This window comes from Marmota monax, unplaced genomic scaffold (assembly GCF_021218885.2).
Source record: "Marmota monax isolate L192 unplaced genomic scaffold, Marmota_monax_Labrador192_F-V1.1 WCK01_AAM20220418_F8-fsc00096, whole genome shotgun sequence".
In the NCBI taxonomy this organism is placed as follows: Eukaryota; Metazoa; Chordata; class Mammalia; order Rodentia; family Sciuridae; genus Marmota; species Marmota monax.
Window position 1 is genome coordinate 789,301 of NW_026695236.1, and position 11,406 is coordinate 800,706.

Consider the following 11,406-nt stretch of genomic DNA (forward strand, 5'->3'; position numbering starts at 1 on the left):
GAAGCCGGCGCCATCTTCTAATGGCGGCCACGGTCTATAAGAATGGCTTACCACAGATCCCCCTTCTATTTTATAAAACAATGCAGGCGAAAGTAGAGGTCCTATCCCACTGTGCAGAAGTGGCTGCAGTGTATGGTTCAGTCCTAAGGAGGGCCCTTCCCTAGACCTGGTCCCATATCAGCCGACGCCTTTTTTCGTAGGGCGGGGCGTGGACGTCAAACCCGCATGCAATAGGACATGCTTTCCTTGAGGTCCATTGAGGGATCACTCAAGTGCAGTGCCTTGCCTCGCATCCTGCATCGTGATGACGGTGAAAAAGAAAGGGGATTTTACAAGTAGCCGGTCAGTGACTATGAGGTTGGAAGTGGCAACACCATCCCTCAGCCCTTGAGAAAACGAAGGGTCCAAAGCATAAAGTGCAGCACCAGCATGGAAGCCCACCTGCGTGCAATGGCAACAAGGCCTGCAGAGTGCATGGGCCTTCCAAAACTGGGAAGGCAGGAAGAGGAGGGCATGCCAAACCCAGTGCAATGTCAAAGATGACTTGGGGTGCAATGGCCAAAACCCAGGAAATTATTGCTTAAGTTGCGCAAGCCAAACTTGTGGAGAGATACCATTCTCTAGGGCTGCAAAAGCCTGGATGATCATAGCCTTTTCTTGGCTATGACAAGCTCTTAGGCAACAGAAAAGCCACAGACAAAGGACAATCCCAAAACAACACATCGCTCCAAAAATGCCTACTCCCACCCATTCCTTAAAGAAAGAAAAGGCAGAAGACAGCCAATTCGTAAATTGGCCCAATGTCACAGGGTCCACACGAGTGTTGTTCAACATGGCAATTTGTGTCAGTTGGGTCTGGATCAACTTCTCTGCTTCCATGGACCAGTTTCCGGCCAGGTACTGTCCAATGATTTGAGAGGTATTTCTGGAATCATTAAATCTGAGAGATGTTATACATAGATGTGCACGATGATCAACACAACCCAAATGTACTAGGTCTGACAATTCCTCAATCTGAGCTTGGAGGAGATCCACCCTTTGATTAACGGCCAAAATTCCTGATAAAATATGTTGATTGATTTTACTTTGAGACTCTAAAATGCTGGAGGTTTGTTGGATGACCTGATTAACCGTGGCCGCAGTCTGCACTTGACTAGCCATGGCCACTCCGGCAGTGACCGCTGCAGCAGCAAACACTGCGACCGCTGTCACAATAGCTGCCGTGATTCCAAAATCCCTACGGCTCCTGAGCACCTCAATAATAGGGAAGGAGTCCGGATCCACAGTAACTGGAATCGGGACGAAAGTCGGGACCTTCATAACAACTGCCGTGCTCCAGGATCCATTCCAACACTCAGACAAGACACATGTACAATTAGAACAGTCAATCATTTCTGATTCTGTAGTATTGGTATCATTGATCAAAAGGAACAGAAACGGAGAATGAAGACAGACTGCTGCAGAGGGCAGTGTAGCATTGGACATCAGAGAATTGAATGAAATGTTTTTAAGTCTCCTACCATTAGCAGTGTCTTGAACAGAGCCAGACACATTAAACAGCCAACTCTGGACTCCTCTCAATTGAGCCAGAGCAGAGACATCGGCTGTGGCGCCCTTTTCATTGGAAATCAACCATTGAAACCCAGACCAGCCTGTTCCTGTAGTGGAATTAGCCTTGGAAGAGTTATACAAATACCTTTTAAGAGAACGGGAAAGAGAGAAACCCACAGCAACTTGGTGCTTCTCCCAAGAATGATCTTGACAAGGTGTGAATGTCGGGGGGAAAGAATAGTACGGGGTACAATAAGGAGAGGCCTTAAAATAAGTGGAATTACTAGCGTTAGGAAAAGCCACCAGGAGTGACACCTGGGAAGTTATAGCCAAAGTGGTGATATTCATTTCGGTCGAATTTGTAGTCTCTCCTGAGCCCTCCTGTACCCCACTACTCACTTGGCTAAGCACCGCAGACAAGGTTCCCAGTGAGACCGTACTGTTCTGTAAGGGGTCCTCCCAATTGGTCAAATTGTTGCACTGTAAGCGAATACAACGGGTTCTCAAGAAACTGAAGCAGAAAGTTCCCGTGAGATTAACACGAGAAAGGTTGAAAATCTGTTCCCCGTCTCCTCTAGGGGAGACACAAGGGGCAGACATCTCACATGAAGTAGAAAAAAGAGTGGGGAGGACACTAGAATTTTTATGGACTGGCATCGGCATCGGCCATGTCCGAGCTACCGCCCACCACTGCATCGGTAACATCTGGACCATCATCGTCTGTGATAGGGCCAGGATACTCAGCAGAATGAAGGGTCTCATCATTGGACTCTTTTAGGGTCCCCCGTTGTTGGTCAGTTGTCTTCGAGACTTTTCTCGTTAGCTGTTCAGGGATCCACACCGGCTCCGTTCGGTCCTGTGGGAAAACACAAACAGAACCTCGTGCCCATGCCAGCACGGGATCAGGCCCATACCATTGTCCAGAAAGTACATCTTTCCACTTAACATACCCAAAATTCGGGGCACAGGGCGAACAATGCCTATCTGCAGCAGAGCGCCCTTGAATGTCCAGATTTAAAAAATTAATAGTAAATAGAGCCAGGGAGAGGCGCTCTTTCGGGGTGTGGCCTAATCCAATTCCCCCTTTTTGTTTTAGTAACATCTCTTTTAGAGTCTTATGAGTGCGCTCTACAATGCCCTGGCCTTGTGGATTGTAAGGTAAACCATGGACAAGTTGGATACCCATCTTGCTGCAAAAGGAAGAAAATTGTTGCCCAGTATATGCTGGACCATTGTCCGTCTTAATGGACTGTGGTAATCCCCAGGCTGCCCAAGCTTCCAAGCAGTGTGTGATAACATTTCCAGCTTTTTCCCCAGACAAAGCGGAAGCATAGATAATGCCAGAACAAGTATCTACAGATACATGGACATATTTAAGTTTACCAAAGTCAGGAACATGAGTAACATCCATTTGCCATATAGTTAAAGGCCGTAAACCATGAGGATTTACGCCTATAGAGGGAGGATGATGTAAAATCACACAATTAGGACAATCCAACACAATCTGTCGAGCATCAGCACGGGAGATGGTAAAACGTTTCTGAAGTGCTCGTGCATTAATATGAAACTTACTATGAAAGTCTGCAGCTTGATCTGAGGAGGAAATAGGGAACACCCAAGAAGGACGAGTAGCAAGATCTGCCTGGGCATTGCCCGCAGAAAGAGCACCTGGTAAACCTGTGTGGGCTCGAATATGCAAGGGGTAAAAACAGGCGGAACGATTCCAAATCAATGTTTGAAGATGGAGAAAAAGGGAAGACATTACTCCTGATGTGTGTATGGGACCCACTGCTTCCAACACCTTTAAAGCTTGAACTACGTAGACAGAATCTGAGATTAAATTAAAAGGAAATGGACATTGTTCAAAAACTTTTATGACAATTTGCAGCTCCACCCATTGTGGATTACCAGGAGCAAACTGATGTTGGATAGGAGGTTGATCATTTATCACATAAGCTCCAATACCAGTCTTAGATCCATCTGTAAAGATATTTGCAGCTCCTGGAATAGGCGTGGAAGAAGTGATTTTAGGGAAAATGACAGGATGTTCCTTAACAAATGTAATAAGAGGATGTGATGGATAGTGATTATCTATCTCTCCTGGAAAAGAGCATCGTAATATAGCCCAATTATCCAAGTTAGCACATAAGACCAGAATCTGTTGACATGTATAAGGAACAATCACAGACGTTGGAGAGAAACCAAAAAATTGTACACTTTGTTGTATCCCTAACATAGCTAAGGAAGCAACTGCATCAGGATAATACTCAAGGGATTTTCCAGGGGACATACGTGGATGTATCCACAGTAAAGGACCATCTTGCCATAAAACTCCAGTAGGTTGTCGCGCAGTGGCGAGCACACATAGTTGGAGAGGTTTATCCTCTTGAAACCTACAAAGGCTAGCATGTTGTATAGCCTCCTCCACTTTCAGCAGCGCTGACCTTGCTTCCTCAGTAAGATGCCGAGGGGAAGAAAGGTCTGAATCACCTTTAAGAATTTCACACAAGGGTTTTAATTCAGCATTGGGAATATGTAAATAACCCCTAATCCAATTTATGTCACCCAATAATTTTTGGAAATCATTTAAGGTACGTAAATTATCGGTCCTGAGAGTTACCTTTTGGGGTGTAATGGTTTTACAAGAGATAGTAGCACCAAGATAATCAATAGAATCTCCTGTTTGTACTTTATCAGATGAAATAAGCAAGCCCTTTGATTGTAATAAATGTACCAAATCAGTGTAAGCTGCTTCCAACATATATTTGGTTTTGGCTGCCAGCAATATATCATCCATATAATGTATACACTTCAACAATGGATACTTTTGTCTGAGTGGGACAATGGCCGCTCCTACAAACATTTGACATATTGTAGGGCTATTGGCCATGCCTTGAGGCAAAACCACCCATTCAAACCTTTGATCAGGTTCCTCATGATTACATGAAGGCAGAGTAAAAGCAAAACGTTCGGAGTCCTGAGGATGCAATGGAATGGAAAAGAAACAATCATTAATGTCTATACATATCACTGGCCAATTTTTTGGAATTGTTGAAAGCAAAGGCAAACCTCTCTGAATGGGTCCCATGAGCTGCATTTGAGCATTAATGGCCCGTAGATTGTGTAACAACCGCCATTTTCCAGACTTCTTTTTAATAATAAATATGGGTGTATTCCATGGAGAAGTGGAGGGCTTTATATGTTCCAACTTTAATTGTTCTTGTACTAAAGCATAAGCTGCAGTCAATTTTTCAGAGGGGAGCGGCCACTGAGGAACCCACACTGGCTCCCCTGTTTTCCAGGTAATGGGCACCTGATCCTCAGCGGCCCCTAGGAAAAACCCAGTCCATGTCTATTAAGTTTTTGCTGAGGTTCTAAAGGATGTCTACGTCCTTACAAATTTTTTCCTAATCCAAGACCTGGTCTATATCCCATGCCCTGCATTATCTTTTGGGCAACTGTTGAATATTCATTACTAAGTTGAAACCCCATGTCCTTCATAAGATCACGTCCCCATAGAGAGATAGGGAGGTCAAGCACATACAGCTGAAAAGTTCCAGAATGTCCTTCAGAATCTTTCCAGGATAAATGTCTGCAGCTGACTTGTGGAGCTTGAGTGTATCCTAAACCTCTAAGTGATTGATCTGAGAGCTGTACTGGCCACCCCTTCGACCAGTCCTTTTGTGCAATTATACTACGATCTGCTCCAGTATCTAGTAATCCCAAAATTGATTTGCCTTCTATAGTTAAGTTTAAAGTAGGACGGTCATTCATATCCAAGGACAAATAAACAGAATTCCCTCCGGTGACTCCAATCTCATCACTTGTTCTTAAAAAGGAATCAGCAGGAAAGCGGGTATGCAAACTAGGTAGAATTAGCAATTGGGCAATCCTGTCTCCTGGGGAAATGGACACAATGCCTTTTGGGGCCTCCACCATAACCTTCACTGTTCCTACCGTGTCCGGATTAATAATCCCAGGAAAAACATGAAGGCCTTGTAGGACGGAAGAAGCACGCCCAATCAACAAGCCCACAGTGCCAGATGGTAAAGGTCCTTTAAATTCAGTCTCCACCAGTTGGACTCCCATTTTAGGTGTTAATACGAGTCTGGCGGTGGAGCAGAGGTCCAGTTCCGCGGCACCTGTAGTGGCTCTCCGCGATTCTTGGGATGGCGCAGGGACGGCCATGACTCGGTTTCCATTGTCCCATTTTCCATTGCCCCATATATTTGTGGGCCCTGGGGTCGGGGGCCCCCCCGGCCGTTTTTTGGCATGTTTCTATCTTTTAAAGGTTGACCATGTATGTCTCTAACTGATCTACACTCATTAGCCCAATGCTTTCCCCTTTTACATCTGGGGCATAAGCCCGGTTGATGGCTAACAGAAGTGTGCTCAATTCTGGATGTTCCCTTCTTGTTAGGACATTCTCGTTTAAAGTGTCCTCCTTGACCACACCCAAAACACCTTCCAGCAACAGGGCTGGATTTACGTGATAATTGAAGAACAGCAGCAGCAAGGCCTGCATTAGTTAACGGCCCACCTATTTCCCTACACACTTTCATCCAGGCCTCTATGCCTTTGTTTTTGTAAGGGGTAATAGCTGCTTTACATTCTTTAGTACATTGTTCAAAAACAAGTTGTTTAATCAAGGGCATTGCTGTATCAGGGTCACCAAAGATTTTTCCTGCGGCGTCTACCATCCTGGCGACAAAGTCTGAGAAAGGTTCTGTGGGGCCTTGTATAATTTTTGTCAAATTGCCAGACACTTCTCCATTTGGGAGTGATTTCCATGCTCAGATACAAATGTTATTTATCTGTTCATATACTTCAGGGGGGTATCCTGTTTGTTGGTTAGCAAACCTGCCAAAAAGCATATCCTTATCCCAGGCAGGGCGCCCCGCTGCGTGATTTTGGGCAGCTTGCTCTACTGCACCCTCTAGCATAAATGCTCTCCAATCCAAATATTTACCTGGGGAAACACAAGCACGGACTAGACTAGCCCAATCGGAGGGAGTCATGCAAAATCTAGTAAGTCCCTCCACCTGAGTGAGAGTGAAAGCGGCATCTATGCCATAAGTGCGGACGGATTCTGCCAAGGTTTTAACTATCTTAAAGTCTAAAGGCTCATGATACCTTCCTCTATTATTGTCCTGAAACACCGGGTACGCAAGTCCCATATCTGTATTAACTGTCCTCCAAACTTGCGCATGAAAAGATCTCCCGGAACTTTGGCCCTCCCCCACATACGGGGGTGGGGCAACAGGCCTCATATCTTCTTCTAAATTTTCAACCTCCTCCTCCTCAGAATTCTGTTGATCAATATTAGATCCCTCCCCCTTCTTGCAGTAGGCTTGCATGCCTTGTGTCTCCCTTTTCTTCTTTTTTATTTTTATCTTGCGTAGTTGTTGCAACAATATATCAAGGTCCTCAGAACACTCTGAGCAGCTTGTGTCCTCAGGTGTTTTGAATTCGGTCAAGTCTGGATAGAGCCTTCTCCTATTTTTATTTTCAGGCTCTTTTGCCTTCTCACTACTCTTACTCTTAATACTCTCTGCCACTTCATTACGTGATCCTTCAGATTTTTCCTCATGTAGTTGTTCAAGAACAGCCTGACCCTCACTCACAGCTTCTTGGCATTTACCATCTGTTATACATCCTCTAACTAACTTCCAAAGTGGTATAACGCCACCCTCTAAGGTGCCTTGCTCACGAGCGAAATCTAGATCTTTCCCTAATTTGTCCCAACTAGGAATCGTAAGACTCCCTGAAAAGGCAAACCAAGGAGCCACTATATCAGCTTCTCGCAAAAACGTCTGCAAAGTGCTCTGCTTTACCTTAAGTCCTTTTGAACATAGCAACCCATCTAGGGCCAACAAAATTGGGCTTGAAGAAGTAGCGCCCATAATGTTTTTAGAACTATAAAGAAAGTGAAGGTACAAAAATCCCCGCTCTCTTCCTTTTACAGGGGAGCGTCCTTTTTTCCCGCTCTACCTCTATTTACAGAGAGAGTGCCCCGCTATTTGCTTGCGGATTCCCACTTTACCTGGGAACTTACCGGTGCACCACCCTGACTGCTGAAAGTTCTGGATCCTGGGTTCGAGGAATATAATTCCCCGTCCGGGCCACCGATTGTCGCGACCCCTTGCCGGCAAGGGAAAACACGACACAGGATTCTTCTTTCAGCAGTTTATTCAGGCCTTGATTCAAGTATCATCTTCTAGCGACCCCCCCGCCGAGCGCCCAAGCACAGCCTAATAAAGTCTCCCGCATACCAATCCCAAGCTGCCACGTGGATCTCTCTCACAGGGTGGTAAGGGATTGCGCACCAACTCTCCAGAAAAGGAGTTGTTTATCACAGGCCACAGTGGAAGCCAGCGCCATCTTCTAATGGCGGCCACGGTCTATAAGAATGGCTTACCACACATAATCATTCTATCTTGATGAAGCCTTTGACTTTTTTACTAGTAAGTGTTGTAGCCAGAACACAATTTTTTTTTTAGCTTGAAGATATTTTATTAAACATTTTTGGATGTTGTTTCCTACTTTTTAAGAATGAAAAATGCATTTCAATAAAAACATATGTACTGAAGCCATTTTCCTTTGTATGAAGAAATATAAATGAGGTGTGCATTAATATTTAATAGCAAAGTACTTCACTAGCTAAATTTCAAATATGTCAAGAGCACAACAAATTCTAAACACACTAAGATTGTGTAGCTCTTTCAATATTTTGAGGGAACAGTGATTTGCCTGCCTATGGCTTAGGATCTGCTTCCATGCTTGTTTCTTGAGCTTCTTCTACTTCTGAGAGCTTTACATGATTTTACAATGTTTGCTGAAGTTCGTGGATAGTACTAAGAAGAACATGAAACTGTTTTTGTGTCGATTCTAGCTTATCTCCAATGCTTTCTTTAATATGTGAAAGATGCTCTAATTCTTTTCCAAGAACCTCTAATTCTTTTAATGTCTCATGCCTGTCTGGATGATGCTGGATCACTTTTGCCAAAGCATCATATTCTTGGCGATTTTTTCGTATTTGTTTTGCTTGAAGAATCTGCTTTTTGCACTCAGCAATTTTTTCATGAGCTCCAGCAATGCTACATTCTATTTCTTTGTAAATTTTTTCATAATTTTCCATTTCTCTGAGATTTTTGTCATACACCAGCAAAGATTTGCCCATTGAAAATTCACATTGAGATAGTGTACTCAGCATCCATTGGTACTGGCTATATCCTTCCTCCTGGGATCCAGAGTTGCACCACTTAATGAATCTTTTCACTAGCAAATTAATTCTTCGATCATCTCCATCACCATCTCCATCAATAAGGAGACGCTTCCGTATCACTTCATCTTCAGTCACGGCTCCCATGGCTGAGCAGTGGCGGCGGCAGCGGTGCAGGCTGGAGCGTGGTTGGCGGAGGTGGAGATGTAGAACACAAATTTTTGATCAACATTAAAATAAGGTAACAACTAACACATTATCTTCTTAATCAATAATGGTAATTCAATCACCAATAATTCTCTAGTTTATTGATTGTTTCAGATATTGTCTAGCAAATTAAGGTTATCATGTTTAAGGGTTACATCCTTATAAATAAATCATAAGTTTTAAAAACACATTAATAAAATTCAGTGCACAATGCCACTCATTTGCATGTATTCTTTCACGTATAATCCAGAAAATATCTTTCTTGTAATCCATTGATAAGAATGAAAAAAAAAAAAAAAAAAACTATGACCAAAATTTCCCTGTGATGTCTTTTGTTGTCTGAAATGGATCCCTACCAAAATCAACTTCTGAATATATAAAAATTAATAAAGACTAAAGTGAACTTTGTCAAATGGGATATTTCATCCAGCATCTTTATATTTGAATATACTAAACTGTTGAATCTCTGTTTCTATTATCTACATGCCTGAATTCAAACGGATCAATAATTAAGAAAATGGGAATGGTAATAGCTTACAGTCCTTTAAAATATTCCCCCAAGTACATTGTAAAAAAATTATTATCATGTAAAAAAATTTATTTTGCAAAAGCTAAAAATTGAGGTCCTAATTTCTACATTACATAATTACAAATTGCCTTTCCCCTTATACTCAGGTTTCTTTCTGATAGCCAGTGTCACTTTCCTGCAGGCCTATACATTTCCTTGCTTCTTTAGAATTTAAGTTAATAAACCAACCTCTAATCAGATGATATTACCACAACCAAGAGGAATACTTTCCTAATCATTTTATGAACTATTTATTTATATTTTGAGAATACCTTTGCATTATTTGTAAGTAGTAAATAATACATGTATGACCTGTTTACAGAACAAAATGTTCCTAACCAATTTATAAAATCTACACCAAATACAAAACTATAAGACATCTGGCAGCTTTTTTTATCCTTACTATTCATATGCACAAACCAAGGAATACAAAAAATAATAAGCAAAAATCATGTAGTAAGATTAGATGACCAATTTATTTAATTTATATAGCTTCTAGAAAAGGAGATATTTTTCCAAACTAAACAAAGAACATCAATTCATTCAAATGATTTTAGTTAACAGATTTATACATTTTTGAAGATTTGTTTGTTTCAGAAAATAGTTGCACAGGGCATGGTGGTGCATGCCTGTAATCCCAGTCACACCTGAACCTGAGGCAGGCATATCAAAAGTTCAAAGACAAACTCAGCAATGCACTGAAACCTTTTCTCAAAATAAAACATACAAAAAAGCCTGGCAATATGACTCAATGGCTAAGCACCCTTGAGTCCAATTGCTGTACAAAAAACAAATAATAATAATAATAGGTACATCTCCTTTGTAAATTACATACTCACCTAAGGAATGTGGCTATCGTCTCACCAATGCTTGCTGTAGAGGTGATATGAAGTCTGTCTGGGGATCAGCGCTTCACACAGTAGAACCAGTATTTTTCAGGGGTCTCCAAAGCTAGTTGAGTTCCAAAACTACTCTGATCTGGAGAGGAATGAGGTTAGCTCCTCCTGCAGTTTCCATTTATTGAGGCGCTGAAGACCACACCCTGTTCTCCAAGTGATTAGATTTCATGAAGCTTCCAATAGGAATTAGTATGAGTCATTATGATAGTATAAGTGATTAGGTTAGTAAAATAGATTAGGCTAGGATGGGTTTTTAATTTCAAAATAGAGAAGATTGATTTAGCACTTTGGCTAATCTTGATCAACAAACCTTTACAAGCACCACCTCCCACACACTTCCTGAAACATCCTGACACTCCAGACACACCATGTGTAACCACATTGATCACACTGGCATAGAAGTTTGTAAGATTTTCTGGCTCCTAAATTTCCTCATAATGTCTTGAGTCCCTAGTTCCCTGCCTGAGCCAGGGGCTACCCAGCTTTTTCTTCCTTTTCTTCCACAGCACACAGGGCACACTATTCCTTGGCAAACTCTAGGCAAGATTTTCTTGTTATGAGAGTATATAATATGTCTCAAAATAGAACAATAAAAAATTTCATTATCATTTTACTAGCTAGTTACACATTTCAAACATGTGCACATTCCATATATCTGTTGAAATTTAAAAAGATCTCATTGAAAGGTTAGTAGTCAAAATTATGAGCCTGGTGCTATGGGTACAAGTTGTAAAGTAAAAGCATGTGTTGACAGCCATGTTTTCTGAGTCTAGAGCCTGTTTGCAAGAAAGTGTCCCAAAATTTCTTTAACTATTTACACAAATTGCAATGTAACATCAACAACAACAACAACAACAAAATTACAGTAGTGTATACAGGGGCAAGGGATACTTTAAAAGAAATAGTTTTTGTCCCAACGTTCCCAAAACTTGATAATTGAATTTAACATGGATGCCGCC

General features: G+C 42.0%; 1 protein-coding gene across 1 annotated transcript; it reads right to left on the reverse strand.

Moving 5' to 3' along the window:
• Nucleotides 1-8,374: 8,374 nt before the first annotated feature.
• LOC124089388 (THO complex subunit 7 homolog) lies at nucleotides 8,375-8,920 on the reverse strand. The gene has a single exon (XM_046439391.1). The coding sequence runs from the start codon at nucleotides 8,918-8,920 to the stop codon at nucleotides 8,375-8,377; it is 546 nt and encodes a 181-aa protein (XP_046295347.1).
• Nucleotides 8,921-11,406: the final 2,486 nt, after the last annotated feature.